The sequence below is a fragment of the Pyrgilauda ruficollis genome, unplaced genomic scaffold (genome assembly GCF_017590135.1).
Source record: "Pyrgilauda ruficollis isolate IOZ18807 unplaced genomic scaffold, ASM1759013v1 scaffold100, whole genome shotgun sequence".
In the NCBI taxonomy this organism is placed as follows: domain Eukaryota; kingdom Metazoa; phylum Chordata; class Aves; order Passeriformes; family Passeridae; genus Pyrgilauda; species Pyrgilauda ruficollis.
This window is the reverse complement of record NW_024508102.1, coordinates 498,634-524,177: the sequence shown is the minus strand read 5'-3', so window position 1 is coordinate 524,177 and position 25,544 is coordinate 498,634. Positions and strand designations below refer to the sequence as shown.

The 25,544-nt window shown below is 52.7% G+C and overlaps 2 protein-coding genes across 4 annotated transcripts in view; one reads left to right on the top strand and one right to left on the bottom strand.

Moving 5' to 3' along the window:
* The first annotated feature begins 5,644 nt into the window (after positions 1-5,644).
* Positions 5,645-9,190, top strand: DDX20 (DEAD-box helicase 20). Its single transcript, XM_041467829.1, has 8 exons — positions 5,645-5,838; positions 5,925-6,019; positions 6,451-6,619; positions 6,810-6,924; positions 7,005-7,147; positions 7,860-7,998; positions 8,183-8,241; positions 8,583-9,190. The coding sequence occupies exons 1-8, from the start codon at positions 5,655-5,657 to the stop codon at positions 8,720-8,722; spliced, it is 1,044 nt and encodes a 347-aa protein (XP_041323763.1). The 5' UTR covers positions 5,645-5,654; the 3' UTR covers positions 8,723-9,190.
* Positions 9,191-17,315: 8,125 nt separating this feature from the next.
* KCND3 (potassium voltage-gated channel subfamily D member 3) overlaps positions 17,316-25,544 on the bottom strand; it is an 88,291-nt gene continuing 80,062 nt past the window's right edge. Inside the window, exons 4-8 of one of the 3 annotated variants that reach the window (XM_041468133.1) lie at positions 24,176-24,268; positions 21,733-21,789; positions 20,629-20,876; positions 18,196-18,370; positions 17,316-17,545 (exon numbers count right to left, since the gene is read on the bottom strand). In XM_041468133.1, coding sequence (XP_041324067.1) covers positions 17,534-17,545; positions 18,196-18,370; positions 20,629-20,876; positions 21,733-21,789; positions 24,176-24,268 — 585 coding nt within the window. In that variant the 3' untranslated portion in view covers positions 17,316-17,533. Of the gene's footprint in view, positions 17,546-18,162; positions 18,371-20,628; positions 20,877-21,732; positions 21,790-24,175; positions 24,269-25,544 lie in introns of those variants that run through there. The other 2 variants (XM_041468124.1, XM_041468142.1) reach the window with 2 other exon arrangements.

Below are 25,544 nucleotides of genomic sequence, written 5' to 3'. Positions count from 1 at the left end.
CCTGTGATATTTTAGTCCGAGGTGCTCTGCAATGCTAAAGAACTTGATAGGAGGAGAAATACTACTTTGTGTTTTCAAATTTGGGATTAAAACTGTAATGACTTGGTTTTTTCCCCATAAATTTCACAAAGACTGGCTAAAATTTTTGCCTCTCTAGGTCTTTATTTTTTGGAGGAAAACATTTTTTATAGAAGGTAATAGGATTCTGTTTGTTTGCTAGTTTGTTTACAGAAATCAGTTTCAGTGTTTTTGAAAGCTGACCTTTGTGTCAAAATCCAGTTTAAATGGGAAATTTGCGATCTGCCCTTTCACATGTGTTTGGGAAACACTCCAGAGTTAATGTTTATTGATCCTTCCAGCGTCTGGGTTATTATGGGTCAAAATTTCCTGTCTCCTCGCTCATTTGAGGGTTCCCATTTCCCATCTGTTCAGCATGGGAACAGCATCTCTCTTCGAGGCTCTGTAGAATGTGGGGCAGTAAAGATATTAATTCATTGAAGAAATGACCTTATCAAAAAGTGAATCACTTCCAACAGGCTATGCCATGACGTGAGTGGGTGCTTGTCAGTCTCAGCTCTTCCCTACAGTCCAAGCCAGCTAGCCCAGCTATGATTTTCCCCTGAAATCTGGCAGGATTTGTTGGCCAGCTGGCTGTTCCCCACGGGCCGGGCTGGGGTGTGGATGTCCACAGCCCATCCCAGCATATGGCAGGGTGAGGAGCCAGGCAGGAGTGAGAGATCAGCAGGCTGGGATGGCCCCAGGAGCCGGAATGTCCCCGGCTGGGGCAGCTCCTGGGGCACGGGGAATGAGCAGGGAGTGACCCAGGAGCCCCCAGGCCGTGCAGTGTCCCTGACAGGGCTGAGAAGGGCCAGCCCAGCACCGGGTCACTGCAGCACTCCCAAATTTAACTGATGCTGTCCCTGACAGGGCTGAGAAGGGCCAGCCCAGCACCGGGTCACTGCAGCACTCCCAAATTTAACTGATGCTGTCCCTGACAGGGCTGAGAAGGGCCAGCCCAGCACCGGGTCACTGCAGCACTCCCAAATTTAACGGATATTGTCACATTTGACCGTGGCAGTACAGTGCAGATGCCAGGGATACCCATGGCTGTTGGAAGGATCAAACTGAACTTACACAATGTTTTACCCTCGGCGCATGTCAAGGATTCAGGAGGCCACCTGCACGTGTACAAGGCAAGTGGCAGATGCTGCAAGCTGCTGTGCCTCTTGCAAGACACCAGACTCTGTGATCTTCTGGCAGATGAACAGGAAGAGTTTCTAGGCTCTGTTTGGCTTCTGCTAAGGACATCTTTTTGATCCGTTTTCCAGCCTCCGGGGCTGCTCCTGCCCCAGGAGACTGGTAAAGGAGTTCAGGAGCACAGAATAAAGAAAAGACCAGAATATTCATGTGCTCCAAACTCCTGCGAAGTTGCAAGCAAAGAGAAAAATGTGAAATATTTTCTCAGTAGGATTTCCTTACTAAGCAGCATTTTTCTCTTGCGTGTAGACAACTGGTTCAAAGCAGCACCGACACCTCATGCCAGGCCCTGCGCTCCTTCCGCTCCGTCGTGGTGTAAACCATGAGCAGATGGTGCAGTGCACTGGAAAATCAGATCTCCGAGAAAACACAGAGCCAAGAATAAAACTCCCTGAAGCACAAAGCTACATGGTTTATTTCAGGATAAAAAGAAAAAACTGAGATCCTTGGGCAAAAATTAGAATACTCCTTCAGAGTGGAGTATTCCACTTCCATGAAGTGCCTCGTTCATTCCTGATTGAGGAAACATCCATCCCTTCACAGCTGAAGGCTCATCTCATTTGTTGTCTTTCAGTTCATTGATCTGCTTTCTCCAGGCTCCCACGTGACTGTTCTTTGCTGAACTAACAAGCGTGGTTATCGCTGAATTTTCTTTCCTTTTCACTTTCTTGCACACTGACGACAAACCTTTCAGAATTTCCTCCCACTTCAGCTGCAGCATGACCTGAATTGCATCCATCCTTGTTTAAACCCACTGGGGCAGAAACAGCCAGCCACGATAGGTAAGGATGTAATGCCAGAACTTTGTCTGGTTTTATATTTGTGCATAAAGAGATAAAATAGCCCTGAAAATATTCCTGTTTCTTCCATTAAGTCTAATTTAGTGCATACAGTCTCTGCACTTGTGGCCTTTATATATAAAGTTCTGACATGCCCCAGCCTCACCATGCCCCATCCTCAAAATGAAAAGTTTTAATGGTGCTCCAGCCCAATTCCAGCTGCTGGCATTGCCCTGCCTGCACTGGAGTGCCAGGAGTAAGGACCAGGCAGCTCCTTGTGCAGCGCTGCCTTGTGCTGAACATCCATTGGATTTCCTCTCGGCTCGCTGCGCTTTCGTGACCTAGATCCTGCTCATACGAGCTCAAAAAATAATTTAGCAAATCTTGGTATCGAAGATTAAACTGGGATGATGTTTATTTATTTGGAGGAAAACAAGAGGAGTGAAACACTGGCATTTCTCTCTGCAGAGCTGGAGCAGCTGCTCTGACCCGACCCCTTAGGTCTCCTTGCTTTCATCTGCAGCTGCACCCGTGCATGTGCCTGTGCTGACTCCCCCGTGGGCCTGGGATTCCATCTGCAATCTGGGGAGCTCTCCCTGATCCTCGTGAAGAACGTGCCTGACAAGGAACCCGATCCATTCCACAGGGGGGCACTGAAACGAGCCGTAGATGGATGTAAGACATCACCATCCTCCTCCTCGCCATTATTTATGACAAGTCCAGCACCAGACTCGCTGGGAAGAGCCCACAGCTCTGTCATGACTACAATGGAGAGGATCCTGCTGCTCCCAAGGCTTGCTGCTCCTGGTGACTTGCCATGCAGCTTTCTTTTCCAGAGGGCGAGTGAATGCGCAGGGTGCTCGGAGTCAGTTTTTGGTGTGAATACACAGCCACTGTCTCTGCTGGGATCAATGGCCCTTTCACTGTCCTGGGCTCTACTGTACAGAGAACAAACACAGTTTCCATGGCAGTGTAAACACAAATACACCCCACGCTCCAAAGAGTGACTCACACGTGCTGCAGAGAACAGAGAAACTTCCCTGTCTTAATCTGAAAACATCTGGGACAGGAGGATGAGATTATCTCACTTCCAAAATATTCTACAAATATTATGTAAACCAGATTTGCTCTGAATAATTCCATGTCTTGGCAGATCTGAAAGACAAATCCTTTGAAGGCAAAGGAATAAGGCAAGGCTGGTGCCTGTTTGCAGTAGCAATGTCCAAATCAATAATGAATATATTCTTAAAATAGACACAACCCAACAGTTCTGGAAGCCAATACAAACCATCCATGAGCATTTTACCTCAGTATTTCAAAGAGTCACAACAAGAATTTAAGTGCTGGAAATGAAGAGTAGTTTTATAAGAAAAGGAGGAGATGGATACATTTGTGGGAAGTATTTAGTGCAAGTCCTAAGTCCTGGTATTGCAGGTGTTAGGCTGAAATTGTCTGAAATAGTCTGAAATAGTCTGAAATAGTCTGAAATAGTCTGAAATAGTGATCACCCGATCTGGAGCATCAGCAGCATCACTCAGAAGTCTTAGAACATCACTTGCCTGAAGCTGATACACTGATATACAGATTCAGGGGAAAATGGGTCCTGCATGGAATTAAATCAAATATGTGATGTGCACTTTCTGGCAGGGACAAAAATGTGGCAAGCACTTTCTTGGAGGAATAAAACATGCTCTCAGTGTCTATGGGAGGAAGAATTTTCCCTAGCAGGGCTTTTCTACATCCTAAAACTTTAAGGATTTTTATGACCCCAAGCTAGGGAGTTTATATCCTTCAAAATAACCAGTTATTTTACTAATACTCCAGCTCTGAAGGATGTCTCATCGGCTTCTTTTACCAGCCTAAATCCTTTCCCAGGACCTACTTCGCCTGCAGAGTATTCAGATTCAATGTCAAGATTTGCAAAGGCTGCTCTGAGCAGGAATACCTCCTTAGGCTCTTACTGCAAGCAGGAGCAAAGCCCTGTCACGGCAGAGCTGCAGATCCCTCCTGGCGGGGCTGACAGGCGAAGGTCAGCCACGGGACCCGAGCGCTCCAGAGTCACCGAGGTGAAGCAAGGCTGAAGGGTGAAGATTCCCGTTTGCACTGTGACTACAGCACAGCACAGCCCGCGCACAGCGCTCTCAGCAAAGCCAGGAGCAGGAGCAGGTACGATTTACTGTGGGGATGGGGGTCACAACAAAACCCTTCAGCAAAAACCCTTCACGGGAGCTGCAGGAGCTGAAATGTGACACAGCCAGGGCCACGCCAGCGGGACAGGGACAGCAAACCTGCCAAGGGTGTCTCACACACAGCGAGTCTGGGGTCTGTCTGCCCTGAACGGCTGGAGGAAAATGAAACAACAAACAGCAGCACCTTTGTGGCTGGCGGCACGGTGTCTGAATGTCTCACAAACGCACAGAGAATAATCTGGGTCTCCAGATCACCTTGGCTGTGTTGCAGCCTGTGAAACCTTGGGAGAAAGGGAATAAGTGAGAGAAACAGAGGGAGCAGTTCCTGCAGTGGCTCTTGGGGGCTGTTTTGTCACCTCCTCGCTGCCCTCCCCCCAGGAACAGTCCCTCCTCGCTGCTCTTTCTTGTCTGTTCAAATCACATCAATTTAAAAGGGTTATGAAAGGCTCTATTTAATCAAATGTTTGTTACGTCCAGGTGTCTTTGTCTGTCTCCTTTCCCAGATTTATCCAGAGACAATTATCTCATGTTGGAGACTCTTTCCCCTTGAGGACCAATGAGAATACCCACTTAAAAATTAAAAAATAATTGGAGCAGCGGCATGCCTGTAGATCCTGTTACCTGGCTGTGCTCCCCCTTGGTGGAGGGCAGCTCTCCAAACTGGAACTGCTCTTTGTCCCACAGGGTTAAGTGTTTGGTACTCAGGAAAATATCATCACAATAAAACATAACTGAACAGAATGTGACAGACTGCTCTCCCCCATCAGGAATACAGACATGAGGGATCTCAAAGGCGTGACCAAGCCTGCGATACACCAAAGCCATTAAAATTCATTTTGGCTGCCCGGCACTGTAAGAATAATGGCACAGTGTATGTGCTCGTACAGTAGAAGCCAGCGTGGAGATTTTCCAAATCGCCTTGCAATGAATGCGGGCTGCACGTCCAGAGCCTCTGAGGCGCTACCATCAGAGCTGATATTCATAAAGCCACCCACGATTTCAAATGAGCGGCCTACAGAGGGTAGTAATTAACGCACATACAGGTTAACACATTTGCTCTTTGCTGAGTGAATACTGTGCTGTTAATTTTCTGTAGGAATTTTCTGTAGGCTCATAAATCGCGAGCTGTGTGCCCTCCTCAGGGATGGGCACGGCCCCAGGAGCTCAGGGCGCGTTCGGACAGCGCTCCCAGGCACAGGGTGCGGTTTGGGGTGTCTGTGCAGGGCCGGGAGCTGCACTCAGCAGCGATTTCGGGCTGTTCCGCGGTGGTACCGAGCCCGCCGGGCCCGGCCCGTCCGAGCCGTGCCCGCTCCATGCCCGCCCTGAGGCGGCGCCGCCGCCATGTTCCCTGCGCGGCGCCCCCTGGCGGCGCTCGCCCGGCACGCGATCACGGCACCTCTCGCGAGACTTGCCCGCCCGCCCCGCCAAGATGGCGGCGCCCATGGAGGCGGCGGGCCGGTTCCGCACCCGGGACGTGCTGCTGCCCGGCGGCCCCTCCGACTTCGGCTCTCTCCTGCTGTCGCCGCCGGTGCTGGCGGGGCTGGAGGCGGCCGGGTTCCATCGGCCGTCTCCGGTGCAGCTGAAGGCCATCCCGCTGGGGCGCTGCGGGCTGGGTGAGCGGGCGGGCCGGGCGCGGGGCCGGGGCTGCCCCCGGAGCTGCCCCCGGGGCTGCCCTGACCCCCGTGGCCGCTCTTTGCAGATCTCATCGTGCAGGCCAAGTCTGGCACCGGCAAGACCTGCGTGTTCGCCACCATCGCCCTGGACGCGGTGCTGCTGGACAGCCCCGCCACGCAGGTGAGGGAGAGGAGAGGGAGAGGGAGAGGAGGGGGAGAGGGAGAGGGAGGGGGAGAGGGAGAGGAGGGGAGAAGAGGGAGAGGAGGGGAGGGGAGGGGAGAGGGGAGAGGGAGAAGGAGAAGAAGGGAGAGGGAGAAGAGAGGAGAGGGAGAGGAGAAGAGGGGAGAGGAGAGGAAGGGAGGGGAGAGGGAGAGGGAGAAGGAGAAGACGGGAGAGGGAGAGGAGAGGAAGAGGGAGAGAAAGAAGAGAGGAGAAGGAGAGGGAGAAGAGAAGAGAGAGAAGGAGAAGAGGGGAGAGGGAGAGGAGAAGAGGGAGAGGGAGAAGAAAGGAGAGGAGAGGGAGCCCTCATTTCGGGGCTCCGCGGTTACATCCCTTGGCTCTCAGCGCCATCCCGCGGCTCCCTTCCTCCCGTTTAACCCTTCCCCGCACAGATCCTGATCCTGGCTCCCACCAGGGAGATCGCTGTGCAGATCCACGCCGTGATCACGACGATCGGCATAAAAATGGAAGGCTTGGAGTGCCACGTGTTCATCGGAGGGACGCCTCTGAGCCAGGACAGGAGCAGGCTGAAGAAGTGCCACATCGCTGTGGGCTCGCCAGGTGGGAGCAGCTTTGCTGTGCTTTGTGTCCCTGCGGCCCCGCTGGGCTCAACAGCCGGCCCTGGGGCCGCTGCTTGGCTGTGCTTGCTGCCATTAGCGGGCACAGCCTCAGAGGCAGCTCAAGAAGCCTTGAGCAGTTCGTTGCTAGGTGTCTGGGTTTCCAGAGCTGCTCTCCCTTTGGTGCCCTGCAGGGCGGATCAAGCAGCTGATCGAGCTGGAGTACCTGAGCACGGCCAGCGTGAGGCTCCTGGTGCTGGACGAGGCTGACAAGCTGCTGGAGGAGGGCAGCTTCCAGGAGCAGGTCAAGTAAGGCAGAGCCCTCCTGTGCTGCCCCTGGGCTCGGATCGGTGCCTCTGTGTGAGTAACTGCCCACTTGTGTCCCTCAGCTGGATCTACTCCTCCCTGCCTGTCAACAAGCAGATGCTGGCAGTGTCAGCCACCTACCCCGAGTCCCTGGCTGCTGCTCTCACCAGGTACATGAGGGAGCCCACCTTTGTGAGGCTGAACCCCACGGACCCCAGCCTTCTTGGTAAGCACATAGTCATGCCTGTGGGATGCATGATTTCTCATAATCATGCCTGTAGAATCCATAGTTTTTCACAATCATGCCTGTAGAATCCATGATTTCTCATAATCATGCCTGTAGAATGCATGGTTTCTCATAATCATGCCTTTAGAATGCATGATTTTTCACAATCATGCCTTTGTAATGCATGATTTTTCATAATCATACCTGTGGAATGCATGATTTCTCATAATCATGCCTGTAGAATGCATGATTTTTCATAATCATGCCTTTATAATGCATGGTTTCTCATAATCATGCCTGTAGAATGCACAATTTCTCATAATCATGCCTTTATAATCCATGTTTTTTCATAGCCATGCCTGTAGAATGCATGGTTTTTCATCATTTCACCCCTGAGTTGTTCAGTTTATGAATATTGCTTCCCAGTGTTGAAGTTGTGAATCTTGAACTGGAATGGGAAAGTGTTTAAAGGCCTTTCCAGCCCAAACCACTCTGTGATTCTGTATTTTTAAAATTCCAGGGACAAGTGGAGCTCTCTGCTTTTTCTATCCATTTGAAAAATGTCAGCCTTTTAAGAAAAACTCCTGCTGGAGGCTCTCACTGTTTGTGTGCCTGTTTGCAGTTTCCCTTCAGCTGCACTGTCACATGTTCACAGAACTCTGTGCATGTTCTTATGGCAACCCCTAATCTGTTGTTTTGCTTTCCTGCTCAGGGCTGAAGCAGTACTACAAAATTGTGAATTCCCATCCCCTCCCACATAAAACCTTTGAGGAAAAAACCCAGCACCTGCAGGAGCTGTTCAGCAAGATTCCTTTCAACCAAGCCTTAGTGTTCTCCAATTTGCACAGCAGGTAATCCACGAGGGGTAACAGAGCAGCCTGCAGACCTCAGCTCTGAAATGCAGCCTGAGGAATGCGCTGTGAAATACTGCAAATACCAGAATGCAGTCCTTGGCTGGAGAGAATAACCTAGGAACTGGCTGGTGTTGTTAGTTCTGGGGTTTATTTCCAGTTCTCAGGGTGTGTGTTCCCTCAGGGCTCAACATCTGGCTGAAATACTGACATCCAGAGGCTTCCCTGCCGAGTGCATTTCAGGTAAATCCATTCACAGTTTTCTGATTCCACTGAAATTGTGCATAAATGTGACCTAAAATAGGAAAACATATCTTAAATCTTGCCTTGCAGGGGCTCTGGTTAAATGGCTGAGAATAGCATTTGACTCTTCATAGATTTTTAAGACTCAATCTACAAGGAAAATAATTTTTTTGTAATGAGTGACCTGAGTTTTCCAGTTTTGTTTGTTCCTTCTTTACTCATTTGGGGTGATGTTTGAGGGAGTTTCTGACTTATTTCTGATGATACAAAGCAGTGTTTTCTAGAATGTGAGGGGCATTAAGATGAAGAATGTAACCTGCTTCTAACTTTTACCTTCCTAGGCAACATGAATCAAAGCCAGCGACTTGATGCTATGGCTAAATTAAAGCAATTCCACTGCAGAGTTCTGATTTCCACAGACTTGGTGAGCTGTTACTGCTTCCAAACAAGTTTTTTACAGATCCTACTTCAAATTTATTAACTGCTCTGCAGATTTTACAGCACGCAGGAGTACCGCACATAAAGTCACTCGGGAGGGTCAGATTTGGCTTGGAATTGGAGAGAACTCAAATGTGCTGATAAGAAATGTGCTGATGGAGCACCATGGGCTCATTTTCAGAGTGGGGTGTAGAGATCACCCCCATTCCTCACTGCCTGCCCATGGCAGGGGCTGCAGTGAGGTGATCCTGCTGGGGCCCATCCAACCCCACCCATTCTGTGCTCTGCCTCAGAAATAGTTGTCAATTTATCTGTTGCTCTGCAGCTAAAAGCTGCTCCGTGGGCAGGGTGCTGGGAGTGCCAGGCGTGTTGGGGTGACTCTGACACGTTGGGGTGACTCTGACGTGTTGGGGTGACTCTGACACGTTGGGGTGACTGACATGTTGGGGTGACTCTGACGTGTTGGGGTGACTCTGACACGTTGGGGTGACTCTGACGTGTTGGGGTGACTCTGACATGCTGGGCTGGGCTGGGCTGGGCCGGGCTGGGCTGGGCTCTGCTGGGCTGGGCTGAGCCGGGCTGGGCTCTGCCAGGCCGGGCTCTGCTGGGCTAGGCTGGGCTGGGCCGGGCTCTGCTGGGCTGGACTCTGCTGGGCCAGGCTGTGGGCTCTGCTGGGCCTGATCCTGCCAGGCTGGACTGTGCTGGGCCGGGCTCTGGGCTTTGCTGGGCCTGACCCTGCTGGGCTGGGCTCTGCTGGGCCGGGCTCTGGGCTTTGCTGGGCCTGACCCTGCTGGGCTGGGCTCTGCTGGGCCTGACCCTGCTGGGCTGAGCTCTGCTGCGCCTGAGCCCTGCTAGCCTGAGCCCTGAGCTCTGCTGGGCCTGAGTTCTGCTGGGCTGGGCTCTGCTGGGCTGGGCTCTGGGCTCTGCTGGGCTCTGCTGGGCCTGCATTAACTGTGCTCTGTCCCACAGGCACCTTGGGGCTGGCTGTGACCTACTGCTGCCGTGGGGAGGAGGAGAACACCATGATGAAAATTGCTCAGAAGTGCAACCTGCAGCTTGTTCCTCTGCCAGGTGGGCTCTGAGCTGGGGCTGCAGCTGGGCTCGGAGCTTTCCTGAAGTCAGAGCTTCACACAAGCCCAGGGGCTGGAGTGTGGCTCTGTGCTGGGGTGCTCTGCTTGTAGCCCACGTTCCTCACACCCAGCTCCTGACAAGTGATGTAGTGTTGTTGTTTGTCTTGAGCAGCCTTTGGTGCCTGCTGTGAAGGAAATGTTGTGGCTCTTTAAACTCCTCTGGGAATTGTTGCTTTGTGGCCCTCCCTTGGTGTCTGACATGCAGTTTTGAGGAGTTTCTCTTGGGTTCTGCTGTGGGCTCCAGAGGGAGGGATACCTTTGACTGAGTGGCTGCTTGTTTCTCTTCTGTGCAGAGCCAATCCCCCCTGGAATGATGGAGCAGTTTGAGGAAGGGCAGGTGGAAGTTAAACCTGCAATACCCACGGCTCCTGTGGAGAACTGTGACACTGTGTGTCCTGAGCCAGAGCAGCCAGTGCTGCAGCCTGTCCAGAATGGCTTTCCAGACATTCCTCAGCCTCCCTCTAATCTTCCAAGGGATAATGCTTCTGTAGAAAGGCCAAAAAAGCCTCCAAAGCAAAAACAGAGTAAAAAGTGGACAAAACCTGCAAATGTAGAGAAAAATAGAACCCCCCAAACTTCCAGCTGTCTCAAAAAACAGAGGAACCAAGTCAAACCCATCTCCAGGATGGAGGGACAACACAGCACTCAGCCTCCAGAGGAGGAGGCCTTGAAAAAAAATCTTCCCAAAATTCCATGCTTGTCTTCTTTCAAAACCCAGCTCACCAATCCCTGGAGCTTCTCAGATTTTGTTGAAGATTATGAATATTTCATTAAAGAGGGGTCAGAGAGAGAGGTGGAGATTTTAAGAAGTTACTCAGGCCCAGGAGAGCAGGGTGAGCTGCCCAGAAATGGGGATGTGGAGTGGGAAGAGATGGAACATCAGCCAGAGGCAGCAGCAGCAGGCGGGGCTGTGCGTGCTGACAGCGATGGCTCAGAGAGCTCTGGGGATTCCTTCCACAGCAGGGCCAGCAACTCGTGCTCTGAGGCCTTTTCAGACACGCAGGAGCCAAGCCCTGTGCCCCCAGCAGCATTCTGTCCCACACCTGAGGCACCCCTGGAGCCACCCCACAGCCCAAGGCAGAAGGAAGTGAGAAAGAAAGTCCCGAAACAAAATGCTAAGCAGAGGAAAAGCCACAAGCAGCAGTGCAGTCCTGCCAGCAGCAGAGCTGCAGAGGAGAGGAGCTGCAGCTCCCGGGGTGGTGCTGCACACCAGGGCTGCAGTTGTGAGCACTGCTGGAGGTGTTACTGCGAGGCCTGGCAGAGCTACTACGCTGCAGTGTCTCACTACAGCAGGAGCTGCTGGCACCTCAGCTGCATCAGTGCCTACCACGTCAACTCAGTCTATCTCCAGGAGCTGCTCAGAGATGAGGATTGATGTCCTGGTGCTGCTGGTGGGGAGCAGGGCTGGGCAGGGCCTGCGACCACAGGGCTGCTCCAAAGGACACTGACAAGAGACAGGTGTTGTTTGAGATGGACAAAAACGGTGTCTTTGTATGAGCAGCTGTGTCTGGGGGGTGTTTTACACAGTGAGGGTGTTACAATTTGTTAATAAAAGGAAAAGAAAGACAGCCGGATGCTCAGTTGGAATCTTTACAATCCAAAGTGAAAAAAGGATGATAAAAGGCAGCCATTGCCACGTAAGAAATGTCAGAAAGGAGAAAATACAGAACAATCCCAGCTGGATTTCATGGAATCCCAGAGTGGTTTGGGTGGGGAGGGACCTTAAAGTTCACCTTGTTCACCCCTGCCATGGCAGGGACACCTCCCCTGTCCCAGGTGCTCCCAGCCCTGCCCAGCCTGGCCTTGGCACTGCCAGGGGTCCAGGGGCACCCACAGCTGCTCTGGGCACCTGTGCCAGGGCTGCCCACCCTCTTCTTGCCTTCCCTGTGGCTGCTGGGTGAATTCCCTGTGGGGCTCCATGGTCTGTTCAAAGCTGGTGATCATCCCATTTTCCCTAATTCTCTTGGTGAACATACACCCAGTTATATCCCTGTGAAGTGGCAGAGTGAAATGAGCATCTCAATGCCTGTATTGCTAATTTAAATCCAGTTAATTAACGCTGTATAAATAACATTTCTACAGCAAGGTGTGCAGCAGGCCGTGTGGTGGAGGAGTTAATTATGTAGAGAATGTGCAGCAATCATAATTGGTCTGTCCCTCTGGGTGCAACAGTATCAGACTTCCCACACTTAGAGGAATGTTTAAGTAGAAATGGAATTACCTATTAGTGCTAAAACTAATTGATATTTCCTGTTTGGCTTGTACAGGGCTGTCCTGGGGCAGGAAAAGATGGCAGTGCTGGCTGGCTCGGGGCGCTGGCCCCTGCACTAATTGGGAAAGTTTTTCTTTCTGTACTTTGTTCCTGCCTTAGTCCCTGTGTGTCACAAATGGCTCCAGGGAGGGGTTCCCCTTTCTCTGCCTGGCTGGGAAAGGCCAACACAGCATGATTGTGTTTCCAGGATGAATTTTTGCAGCTGGTAACATTCACAGAGGGATCCTGTCAGAGATGCCCTTCAGGATCTGCATTACGGCTGTGCTGTGGCATCTCACTGATTCCATTAATGATTGCTTAGGGAAGAGTTAATTAGTGTTTAAATGCATCTGGAGTGGCCTAGGTCAACACCCAAAGTTCTCCAAAAGAGCCTCCCAGAAGGTTTTTAGAAGAAATTCCAGCATGCTGTTGGTATTTGTGGCACATACTCTGTTTAATCCGGGTTGGATACATCAGGTACAGCAGTGGCACAAGACTCAATACTGTAAATGATATACAAGTTTCAACAGATGCACTACAATTCCAAAAGAAGACAACAGGAAACTTGGTTCTTCTAGAAAGTTGTTCTCAAGTGAAGCTACCTGCAGTTGTGTCCAGTACATTTCGTATCTGTCCTCTGACATTTGTAAAGCAAAGCCCATTTAAAGTACGAAAATAGAAAATAATCGGGTTGAGAGCTTCTTACGACATAGAACTCCTAAAGAAAACACCATTGCATTGGAATGCCGGGCTGGTTTATCAAAAATAGACCACCACACCGTGTTTGGAGACTCGGTGGGTCCGAGGAGCCCCTGGCAGCTCCCAGTGGTGGTGAAGTGGGGCCCCTTCCCCAGCTGGGGCTCCGGGGCAGCTCTGCTTCAGCCCGGGGAGGGGAGGGACACACGGACACACAGGACAGACCTGACTGGGAACAGGAGGAGGGGCGTGCACAGGCTCTCTGCCACCTGCTCTTCTGTTCCAGCCCAGGCTTTCTGGCACGGGTTCTGCTCCCTGGGCACAGCAGCAGCTCTGGCTCTGGCTCCAGAATTCCCTGTGGCGCTCTGGGCTGGCAGGAGCTGAGCCCCACTCTGCTCTGCAGGATGGCCAGAGAGGTGAAAGGACTTCTTCGAGGTCACTTAGTGATTGCTCAGGAATTGGGGAGCAGAGCCCAGGCTGCTGGGGCTCAGCTCCTGATGTTCCCTGCCTTCCCTTTGCCCTGACAGTCTGAGAGAGAGGGAATCACCATGGACAGCGTTTTTGGCAAACACAAAGCCTAAAAGCTCGGGCTCTGAACCCGTGGATCTACTGCAGCTGGCTCCGAGTGCTGGAGAAAAACAAGTGTGGTAAAACAAAATGCTGAGCTAGACTGGGTGGGTGAGTGATGAGGAAAAGGTGTTTCAGCCTCCTAACTTGAAAAGCAGAATTACACTTGCAGTTCAAAGGTACTGATGTTCACCAGCTCTCCACCAGTGCTGACTTTAACTCTGCCTTAGTCCCACAGATTGAAATATTACAAAGTCCAAGGGATGTTGCAACACGTAAATTAAATGTGATTATTTTTAATTTCCTGGATTTTCTTTACAATACACGTAAGATGCAAAATGTTTGCAACCTCTTCACTTTAAAAAGCAAACTCTTGAAGGAAATTTGCTTTCTTTTGCTGGTATTAATCTGATTTTCATGCACACACCTTAAGCTGTCTAGACTGGAATGACAATGCTGGCTTACAGTACAGATGCATTAGCAACAGGTTTAGGTTAAACAAGTGGCATTGATTAAATTTGGTCTTTCTGGCCAATTAAAGGAAGATGTATTTTGAATTATCCATGAGCTGTATTCCACACTGAAGCCATGTGTGTTACTTAGGTTGTCCTTTTAAGGAAACTGAAACAAAAGGTGGCTTTTAGGAAGAGCCAGTGGAAGTCAAAGCCTGTGTGTGACAGTGTTTTTCATCATTTGCTGCCAGCTGGGTGTGAATCCTGTTAGCAGCTCAATGCCAGGTGAGAAGAGAGGAAATCTATTGATAGCGTAGGCTGAAAATCCGTGAAAATACTTTTCCTTCAGAAAAAGATTTGGAAAGGAAATAAAATGCTCAGAAAAAGGAGTTGCTCTTTTGATATTTTTATATTGCTTTAGGAAAATCTGAAAAAATAACGCCCTTCCACTTGCTTTTTGTACAAAGAATCCATTTTTGCCTCTTCTAAAGGAGCTTCTCTAGAACGATAAAAGGTCTCAAGGAATGAGAGGAGGGGGCAGTGCCAGGTGCTGGTTTGTGGGTCAGGGTGGCTGTGCCAGGAGGGCTGGGGTGCTGGTGAGGCAGGGGGGCACTGGGGGCACTGGGGACACTGGGGACACTGGGGACACTGGGGACAAGCCACGTGCTCCAGGGGAGGCTCTGCCTCAGGACTCCCAGGGCTGGCTTGGGCTGTCCTTGGGATGTTCTGGGGCTGTTTGAGGGTTCCAGTCTGGGGAGGCCCCTCTGCCCCCTGGGTCAGGAGCCAGGGGCTGTGGGGCAGCTCCCTGCTCTGCTGGGTGCACATTTCCTCCCTGCCCCATTTCCAAACTGGGGGTGCTCTGCTGCTCCTGCAGGGATGGATCCCTGTCCAGGGATGGATCCCTGTCCTTCCAGGGGTGGATCCCTGTCCAGGGGTGGATCCCTGTCCCTGCAGGGTGGATCCCTGTCCCTGCAGGATGGATCCCTGTCCAGGGGTGGATCCCTGTCCCTGCAGGGTGGATCCCTGTCCCTGAAGGGTGGATCCCTGTCCCTGCAGGGTGGATCTCTGTCCTTCCAGGGGTGGATCCCTGTCCTGTCCCTGCAGGATGGATCCCTGTCCCTGCAGGGTGGATCCCTGTCCAGGGGTGGATCCCTGTCCCTGCAGGGTGGATCCCTGTCCCTGAAGGGTGGATCCCTGTCCCTGCAGGGTGGATCTCTGTCCTTCCAGGGGTGGATCCCTGTCCTGTCCCTGCAGGATGGATCCCTGTCCCTGCAGGGTGGATCCCTGTCCCTGAAGGGTGGATCCCTGTCCCTGCAGGGTGGATCTCTGCCCTTCCAGGGGTGGATCCCTGCCCTTGCAGGATGGATCCCTGTCCCTCCAGGGGTGGATCCCTGTCCCTGCAGCCCCCCGAGGTGCACAGTGCTCCCCTGGTTTTCCACGAAGCAGTCCCAGGTGCTTTACTTGGCCGACTCCAGAGGATAAAGAGAGCTAATGCCTCCATTAAAATACTTCTAGCCCTGTTCCTCTAGGCTCAGGCTTCCTTAAGTCGGTGTGTTTCATCCCCTGAGAGCCTGTGCTGAGGAGCTGACCCGCTCATGGCAGAGGCACAGCCGTGGCTCAGGATAACAATTCCTGTTTTGTGGAAGCAAACAGAGGCCGTGGCAATCAGAGCCCAAGCAGCCGGCCAGAAACTCCTGGAGCTGCTTTTCCTCCTCCTTTTTAACCTCTTAAAATGGAGTGTTATACTCCCTTTTGCAAAAAGTTTGACTGTCAGTGATTGGAAGCCCAGCAGCGCTTGGGCGAGGGCTGCCGCGGTATTTACAGAGGTGTGACGTGCCTGGTGCAGCACTCCCCTGGGTCAGGGGTAAGAAAGGCAGCACCAAGAATCCACGGGGAATCCCTGACTCTTTGTAATTTTCTTCCTGTGCCCTGTCAGCACGGGGCATCTCACCCTGCCTCTGTGCCAGTGGAGAGGAGGATGCAAAGGTGGCAAGGTGGAGAGCAAGGCCTCTGATCAGAAGGGCAGGGGTGCTCAGGTGATGACAGTTAATGAAAAGAAAGCAAAAACTAAATTAAAACACCCAAAAAAACCTCAGTAATGGTAAGATTAACTGCAGTATAACCTGCTACAGGAAGCAGCAAAAGGCAGAGCATTTAAATCTTTCAAAACAGGACTAAACATAGTTTTGGGTAACGTATTGCAGCCCTGGAATAAATGACTGGAAGCTGGTGCAGCTGCTGGAGGCTCAGCCATAGCCCTAGGGTTCCTAGGATGTGGTAGGATTCTAAGGAGGGAATTGAGTTAATGCAGCAGCCACCACTCACACACAGCAGGAGTGCTGCCAAAGCAGGGTGCAGCTCCTATGTGTCATCAGCATTAATTATCTATACACGTGTGTGTCTGTAATTAGCTATATGTGTGTGTATATGTGCAGATAAATATTACATCGGGAGAGGGGACGGCAGATGTTAAAAAAAAAAAAATCATCCCTTTGCTGAAGCAGCCTCAGACACTCCTTGAGCTGTTCCTTCAGCTCTGAAGTTGGTGAAATCCCTGCTCAGAGCAGGTCTTGCCCTGCTGGGGAGGTTTGTGCACCGGGGGATCAGCAGCCAGGCTGGCACAGGAGGAGGGGATGCTCCTCTCTGCCCTGCCTGTCCCCCTGGAAAAGGGCAGGGTGGCAGGACAGGGCTGCTCTTGGCAGGGGACCCGTTGTGTTCCAGGCATGAATTTCCCTGGAGGAATCCTTCCCAGGAAGGTGCCAGAGGAGGTGCCAGCCCTGAGCAGGGCTCAGCCCGGGGCGAGGCACCTGCAGTACCACACAGTGTTCTCAGGTTTTGGTTAGCTGTTAGTTCACGGGTAGACTCTTCCCAAACCAAGTGTGGAGCTGGCAGTAGAAAACGCTGCCTGAAGCACACGTCAGCAAAGGTTTCCAAACTCCAGTCCTGCCCCCTGCTCAGGCAGATCCTGTGCTGGGCCTGGAGAACTGGAACTGCTGACCTTGTCTATCCCCAAATCAACGCAGCCCGGGAGCCAGGGGGGGGACAAGGGGAGCCCTCAGGCTGTGAGAAAGCCAAACACCTCTCTGTCCATGCCGGGCATTTGGCTCTGGGGTTAGTTATTATCAAGTATAAATCCAGACATTATTTGGCTACTATTTACAACGGGTTACGCGTCCAGTGCTAGCAAAGGAATTTCTCTATAGGAACCAAAAGTAAAAAGCATGGGCAAACATTACCAGGAACCTCTGTTGGACTCAGCAACGCTTGATGCAGTTGAGTTCAGTGCTTTCATTCTCTGCCATTTGTGTGCACAGTATTAAAAAAGAATCCTACCTTTTTTTTTTCTTTCCTTTTTAAAAATACAGAACTGTAGTCTAGTCACACTCTTACAAGTAAGTGATAACAAAAATAGAAAGCAGATACCCAGGTGGGACTAAAACTACTAAAGCCTGTCTTCTTTTTTTTTTTTTGTCGTTGTTGTTTTTGTTTTTCTCCACAAATATGTTTCCACAGACAATAATTAGCAGACAAACACACTGTTTGCAATTGCACTGTATTGACTGGAAAGGTGGGTACAAAATAGTCTAAATCGGGGGTGGCACCCAGGGAGGGGGGCGTGTGTGTGGGTGTGTGTGCACGGGCTGGCACAGCTGGCACAGCTGGCACCTCCCTGCAGGGCCGTGCCCTCCGTGCCTCTGCACACTCACACTCACGCACACAGCCGAGCAGGGGCTGCTCTCACAGGTGGCTTCTTTTGTCTAAATCTTTTCCTATAAAAGAAAAAAAAAAAAAAAGTGAAATTTTGGTCGGTTTAAAGGTTCTGCTCCATGAAAGGGGAAAAAAAAAAATCCACAAAATCTATTGTTTTTCACCTTTTCAGTCATTTCCTCGTGAATAAATATTATCCATTAAAAACCTTTAAAAAGGTGCTGCGATACACAGTGTTATATCTCCGCTCACTCCGCCGCCTCGCTCCAGCTGTGCAGGCGCTCCGGGGCACAGCTGGATCTGCCTGCAGCGCTCCTGCTCCTCCGCAGCCCCGTCCCGTGCCCGGTGCCAGCCGTGTCCGTGCCCGGTGCCAGCCGTGTCCGTGCCCGGTCCCAGCCGTGTCCGTGCCCGGTACCAGCCGTGTGCCGTGCCCGGTACCAGCGGTATCCCGTGCCCGGTGCCAGCCGTGTCCGTGCCCACTGCCAGCCATATCCCGTGCCCGGTACCAGCCATGTCCGTGCCCGGTGCCAGCCGTGTCCGTGCCCGGTACCAGCCTTGTGCCGTGCCCGTTACCAGCCGTGTCCGTGCCCGGTGCCAGCCGTGCCCCGTGCCCGGTGCCGGGAGGGGACGCGCCGCCCCAGCCCAGCCCGGCCCGGCCCGGCCCGGCCCGGCTCGGCTCGGCTCGGCTCGGCTCGGCTCACAAGGCGGAGACCTTGACGACGTTGGGAACGTTCGTGGCGGGCCCCGGGCTGCCCGGGCCGGCTCTGCTCTCGCCCTCGGGCGTCAGCGCGGGCGGCGTGGGGATGCTGATGATGGCCGTGGTGATCTGCGCGCCTTTGCAGTTCGGCCTCAGCCCGTCATCCGCCTTCATGTTGAGGCTGGAACGACTGCAAAACAGATTTAGTGCTTGGCTCGCCGCTCAGAGCGAGGCGGTGCAGAGGACGGGAGCGGCGGTGGCTCTCAATCAGGGATTTATTCAGCTGAAATATTCCGAGGCTCCGTTCGAACGTCCCCCCCGTTCCTGCAATTTGTGTCTACACAGATTACACCGAGCCCTGGTAACGTTCCCCCTGCTTAGGAGACAGCTTTTCACAGGGCAAATTGCTCTGTTTCCATTTCCTTCTTGCATAATTCTGGTTTATTTAAAAGGCCATCTGAATACACTGGCCTGTGTAGTGCATCTTTCCAGAGCACAGGTAGCTCTTTCTGAGAAAGATGTTGTCTTTCTTGCATTTCAAATACCTCTTTCATATTCACCGTCCCTTGATCTTTTCTATTTTATTTCTCTCTGCAGCAGTTTCAAGGATGTGACAGCTGGGAGCATTCTTATTAGATCTGCATCAATTGCATGCTATAATTAATTACAGGGGGAAAATGATGGGTTGATTTCTGTGCATCTGCACAGCTACAGGAGTCTGCTATTAGCAGCCCACCGTGTTCATTTTCGACACAAGGCTGTCCTTTCAGGATGTAAAGCTCCCGGGGAAGCTGCTGCTGCTGTTTGCTCACCCGGGGGTGGTTCCTGATCCCCAAACACCCAGGAGCTGATCCCACCCCGATGCCTCGGCTGGGGCAGCCCCAGGGCCTGGCTGCTCCTGCCAGCGGTCACCAGTACACCCAGCTGGCTGCATTCCACACAAAAAATAACTGAAAAGCTTTTTGTTTTCCCTCTCTCCATCCTTGCCCAGTTTGGTAAGCAAGTGAAATAAGTATTGACATTTAAAATATCACCGGCATCTGATTTAGCACCCAGAACAGCTGACATTCCCCTGAATTACTGCTTCAGGTGCTGGCTTGAAATGTTGTCATATTGAAACTGAAATAGCTGGAGACTTGTTTTGTGCTTATTCATTCATAATTCATGCTCTGAAACGCCCTTCTGGCTCCAAGAAATCACTTGCTGCCCTGAAGGCAGCTTTGTTTCAGTTTCTACTTCCCTTTGATAGGAGCGGGGAGAAGAGGAATGGGACATTCAAAACCAGCCCTGGTGCACAAAACCTTAGTGGGCTGAGGGGGATTTAGAAAGTAATTTAATATTTGCAGGAATTATATGGTGAATAAATGATTCTTTTTCAGAAATTTATGTACAAAATGAAATTTTAAACATTTTCTATTAAGGGACACTTTACCTGTGTCCTTGATGGCTTTTCAGGTCACAGCTACTTTGACACCACGGTGAAATTCCTCTTGTTTGCTTCCCAGTGATGCTCAGAGTGGCAATTTAGGTTTTCAGACAATGAAAACCAACTCCCTCAGCCCTCCCAGAGCTTTGGCTGGCAGACGCTGCTGGCCCGTGGGTTTTGCCATCGTGCCCATTGCACCTTTTCCTGATCTCCGCCTTCCAAGCTGCCCTGGGCTCTGCTTTAACCTGTTCCTTCCCAGGGCAGCCAGGAGCCAGCGCCCTTGGGGCATCGCTGGGGAGACAAAGGAGCTGCCACCAGCCCTGCCCTGGCTGGAGAGCAGCCCTGCCACCCTGCAGCTGGGCACAGCTGGGCACAGCCCTGCCAGCCTGCCAGCCCCACAGCCGGGCACAGCTGGGCACAGCTAGAGAACAGCCCTGCCAGCCCTGCCTGCCCTGCCAGCCCCACAGCTGGGCACAGCTGGAGAACAGCCCTGCCAGCCCCACAGCTGGGCACAGCTGGAGAACAGCCCTGCCACCCTGCCTGCCCTGCCAGCCTCACAGCTGGGCACAGCTGGAGAACAGCCCTGCCACCCTGCCAACTCCACAGCTGGGCACATCTGGAGAACAGCCCTGCCAGCCCCACAGCTGGGCACAGCTGGAGAACAGCCCTGCCACCCTGCCAACTCCACAGCTGGGCACATCTGGAGAACAGCCCTGCCAGCCCCACAGCTGGGCACAGCTGGAGAACAGCCCTCCCTACCCTGCCAGCCCTGCAGCTGGGCGCAGCTGGAGAACAGTCCTGCCACCCTGCCAGCCGCACAGCTGGGCACAGCTGGGCAGAGCTGCAGAACAGCCCTGCCACCCCCTGCCTGCCCTGCCAGCCCTGCAGCTGGGCACAGCTGGGCACAGCCCTGCCAGCCCTGTCACCCTGCCACCCTGGCAGCCGTGCCAGCCTCACAGCTGGGCACAGCGGGCACAGCCCTGGCAGCCCTGCCCCCCTGGCCCCCCAGCGAGCCCCCGTACCTGGTGGTGAGGGAGGGCTGCTCGCTGCACTGGATGTGGATGGTGCTGAGCTCCTGCATGCTGCGCAGCCGCGTGGCGGGCACGCTGCAGTTGGGCAGGTGCGCGCTCTTCTTGTGGCGCCGCGAGCAGCACGACGAGCCGAGCCCGGCCTGGCTGGACAGAGAGGGGCTCCGGGACGAGGGGTAGTTCTGCATGGAGCTCTCCATGCAGTTCTGCTCGAACAGCTGCTCGTCGATGAACTCGTGGTTCTGGCAGGGAGAAGCAGAGCTGTCACTGGCACTGGCACTGCCACCGGCACTGCGGGGTCACGGGCAGCCTGGGGGTGGCAGCCCCTGCTCTCTGCCCCTGTAAAGGGCTGCCCCGGGCACTCCTGGAGGACAGGGCTCTGCCCTCTCTGCGGCCAGGGGAGGTTCTGCTCTGCCGGGCAGCAGGGAACGGGAGGCGCTGCTGCAGCGAGGAAAGCGCGAGGCCGTCGCTGCTGCCCTGCTCGCGCAGCCTGGCACGGTCACTGTGCGTTTGAACTGCTGTTCATCTCCTGGCTGCATCCCAGAACGGCCTCCAAAAGTCTGGAGTGCCACATGGTTATGAAACCCCAAAGGAGCTCAAGCTCCTTTTCTTTATGCCTGGGGGCAGGGTTGTGTTTTATTTGGGTGACCACCTGGCCATGGAACTTGGCTCTTGGGCTCAAAGCATCCCTGCAGTGCATGAGCTGGGGGCAATAAACACAGCAGTGAAGAGGGGGAAGTGCTCAGGGAGAAGGAAATTCGGAAAGCTGAATCTGTAAAGAGCTTTTGTGGTAAGGAATGAGAAATCCTGAAAGAAAGAACTCTCTTGTGTGGCTAAGAACACCCAGGTAGAGTGAACAGACCTCGTCCAGTCCCTGTCGGTGTCAGAGGAGATGGGAAACAAAGCAACCGTGCTGAAAGCAGCCACCAGACCCCATTGGAACAAGAAACAACTCCCACAAGGAACAAGAGCACTGGAAAGCCAAAGGGAGCCACGTGCACAGACTGCCCAGGACAGGACCAGGAGGAGGAGTAAGCAAACACTGCCCAGACACGTCACAGCGAGCACAGAGAAAACAGCGAATTGAAAAGGAAATACCTTGATGGTGGAAGTTCGTACAGATAACAGGGGATCATCCACAAGATAGGACAATCCCTACGGGACAACATGCCAACAGAAGATAAAAACACAATTCATTGTCCATTCCAGCATCCACAGTTTAGTCCCAGCACTGCATCTCTCGCCTCAGCATTCCAGCTCAAGTTCGAATGGGCAACAGATCCTTCTCTCAGGCCCCTCAACCAGAACCTTTCTGACAATTCAGCTTTTGAGTGCTCTGGTCATGGAAACAGAGCAAAACCAGAACAACTTTACTGCTTTGATCATCTGAGAGCCAAGGGCAAACAAGGTTTCAGCTGCTGATCCACAGATCACAGACTGGGATTGTTTTGCTGTTGTGGACTGTGGAGTTTGACCAAACTCTGTGAAAACACAGAAGAAGGGTTTGGGTTGAAGGACTGGGCTCTAGGCACTCAGCACTTGGAGAAAACACAGCATGTGAATGTCCAGACTCAGTCTGGGAGTTGGAATGGGAGGGAAAAAAACCTCCTTTTGTTTGAGCCAACTCCATCTGCTGTGGGAATGTGACAAGGTAATCTCTGTGGTGGCAGCTACAAGTGCTCCAGGGTCACTTTGTCATCTGACACAGCAGATCTGTGGCCATTCACAGCCACTCGGCTGGAAGTGTGTGCCAGTGACAGCCCAGAGACCAGGCCAGTGAATAATGCACTTCGGGAATCCTCCGCCTGCTTTCAGGAAGGGTGAATTGCCCATTGAAACAAGCTTGCAACCATGGTACATTCCTCATTCCATTCCTGCGACTTGCTCACAAAATGACTCTTCAGTGTTTAAAGATGCTTTTACTGCAACGTAAATTTTCTGTGGCACAGTGTTTTAATAGATTATGTGAAGTGCAGGATCTCCACACAAACCCATTGAACCTTCTGGCCTGATAATTCCAGAGCAGAATCCAAACCTGCTGTCTGATTTGGTGCTGCACCATGGCAATAACTGGCTGAAAAGCATGAGGGAAAACCCCTTTGTGCAGATTCTCCTTCTGAGTTTTAATCAAAATTCAAGTATCTCTGTTATTGCTGAAAAAGAGGAGCATTTGGAACGTTTCTGTTCATTGTCTGAGCAGGTTTGTGAGTTTGGCCAGCCTTTGTCAGCGTGCTGGGCTGGCACAGCCAGGGCTCCACGCTCACTAATTAGGGCACCTCAGCACTAATTAGGGCACACCTTGGCCCGTTTGGGTGGTGCTCAGCTGCCCCTGCAGGGTCGGAATTGCCAGAGCCTTTCCAGAAGGGCTCAGCCCCTGCCTGCTGCAGCCACTCTGCTCACGTTGGGCTGGAAGGGGCTCTGGGAAAGGAGGCTCACAGCCCTGAGGGGTTTAGGCAGAAAGGTTTAAACTGAAGAGTCAGGTTGTGAAACATCTGCTGGTAATGTAACACTGAAATAGAGGATGAGCTGTGTAGAACAAACCCAGGAGCCATTGGTACAGGAAGAATCAGTGCACTGCCCTTGGCACGGGGCCCTGAGAGCTCCTTGGGCTCAGGTCACTGTAATTAATCACTCAGCTTCTTCCAGGGAATCTCTGAGCCCTAAGTGGTGCTTTTCCAGCACAAGCCAAACTGTGGAGGTGAAGGTGATTTGTCTAAAAGAAACCCTTGCAAGTCAGAAATCAAAAGTACACTTGATGATGGATGCAGATAGAAAAAGGCATGAATATTTCAAGTGTTAACCTCTCTCCATTCTCCCTAGAATGAATCAGGGTACAGATAATGTGTTCCTTTACTGCAGAACCTTTTATATAAAACCTGGAAGCAAAACATACGTATCAAATAAATATCTGAAATGTTCCCAAAGACTTCTCACACACAATCAGTCACTGATGCAAAATAAAACTCTGGCTCCCAGCACCTTGCAGGATGCAAAGAGAGCAGTCATGCTGTACAAACTGGCTTTGGGATAAATCACCTGCCCTTGCAAGCAGAGATGGGAAAAGACGTGTGCCACCCTTAAAGCCCTGGGCAGAGCTCCCCCTCTGAGCCACCCCCAGGGCTGAAGGTTCTTTTTCCAGCCCTGGCTCTGGTGCCAGGCTGTGGCTGGGAGCCCCCAGCAGCATCTTCCCCCCGAGGCAGCAGAGCTGTCCCTCAGTGCTGCTCAGCCCTGTGATGTGAAGGGAAATGCGCTTTGGGTCTTTCAGGGGCACTGAAAAAATGAAAACTTCTTATTCTGAGATCTTAGGCTGAAATGTGTGTGTGCTCACAGGGAGCTGCTGCTGGCTCTGGCAGGGGTGGGGGACTGGGGGCAGCAGAAAATCCCATTTTTGTCCCTGTGCACGGGAATTCCTGCTCTCATTTCACAGACAGTGAGGCAGAACCCCCTGCAGGCTGTTCTGGGGAGCCCAGGAGGGGTGCCAGGCTGTGCCAGGGGTGCCCCCAGAGCTGGCACTCTCCTCCCGGGCCCTGCTGGTACTTACGGTTGTTTTTTCCAGGCAGTGCAGCAGATGGTGGTGTTGGCTCTCGATTAAGGAGGTGCCTTTGGTCATGTGCTGCTCCTCCTCGGTGGATCCCTGAACAGCAGAGAGGGGGAACAAAGCCCACACAGGTGTAAAAGCAGAACAGCCAGAGCCGGCAGCACAGCAGGAGCTGTCACGGGGGAAGGACAGGGATTTCAGAGCTGCCAGCTCTCAGGTTTTCTCCTGACTCTCAGGAGGTCTCCTCAGGTTTTTTTCTTAACGATTTCTCCTGTCCAGCCAGGTGGGATTTGATTCACAGTGTGTTGCTGGGTATCCACAGCAAGGGAGGGAATGCAGGAGGGCAGCTCAGTTACCACGGCAGGCAGCAGAAAGGAACCCAAACTCTCCCAAAATACAGAGGCTGCCAAGCCTGCCCTGCCCTTGGAACGGCAGCAGACATCCCTGCAGGCTGAGGCAGGGCAAAGCAGAGCTGTGCTGCTGCCCTGGGCAGGGCTGGCCTGGCACAGCTCCGGGCAGGTGCACAGCAGTGCCACAGCCAATATTCGGGGTTCCAGGGTATTCTCCTGCTGCTGCTGGAGCTCTGCTCTGATCCAGCTCACTCAGTGTCTCTGAGTGAGCTCCTTCAGCCACACTGAACTGGAGCACAGCCAGTGCTGTGGGAGGCTGCGCTGCCTCGGGAGGAAGGGGGGCCAGTAGTGCTGAAATCTGGGAGGAAAAAATGGATGTGCGTGGCTTGGAGAGGAAATGGGGGGCACCACATGGTGCCAGGACATTGCCTGCTCTGGAGGGGATCCAGCTCGGCCGTGGGGACAGAATCACATTCAATACCCCGTGTCCCACTGCTGCCCTGCAGCTGGGCACAGCTGGGCACAGCCCTGCCAGCCCCACAGCTGGGCAAGCTGGGCACAGCCCTGCCAGCCCCACACTGGGCACAGCTGGGCACAGCCCTGCCAGCCCCACACTGGGCACAGCTGGGCACAGCCCTGCCAGCCCCACACTGGGCACAGCTGGGCACAGCCCTGCCAGCTCCACACTGGGCACAGCTGGGCACAGCCCTGCCAGCCCCACACTGGGCACAGCCCTGCTGCCCTGCTCTGGGTGCCACCCCCAGGCTGGGATCCCTCAGGGCAGGAGCAGCTCTGAGCCTGGCAGGTGCCAAGGCACAGCTGAAGTGGCACACTAAGGGAGCTGACTTCCTGAGCACAGAATGAATGGATTCCTGTGGGAATGCATCTCAGGCAGGGGATGGGTTTTTTGTTGCTGTTGTTTTGGAAGATGAACATTCCCAGACGTATTTTTAGAAGTGGCCTTAAAAAAAAAAAAAAAAAAAAAAAAAAAAATCATTTCCTTTTTTTTTTTAAAAAACCCC

Excerpts from the sequence above, each read along its gene's own strand:
- DDX20 (XM_041467829.1), top strand. The coding sequence starts at position 5,655 with ATGGCGGCGCCCATGGAGGCGGCGGGCCGGTTCCGCACCCGGGACGTG. Across the intron at positions 6,620-6,809 it reads CATCGCTGTGGGCTCGCCAG|GGCGGATCAAGCAGCTGATC; the intron begins GTGGGAGCAGCT and ends GGTGCCCTGCAG. Across the intron at positions 6,925-7,004 it reads AGCTTCCAGGAGCAGGTCAA|CTGGATCTACTCCTCCCTGC; the intron begins GTAAGGCAGAGC and ends TGTGTCCCTCAG.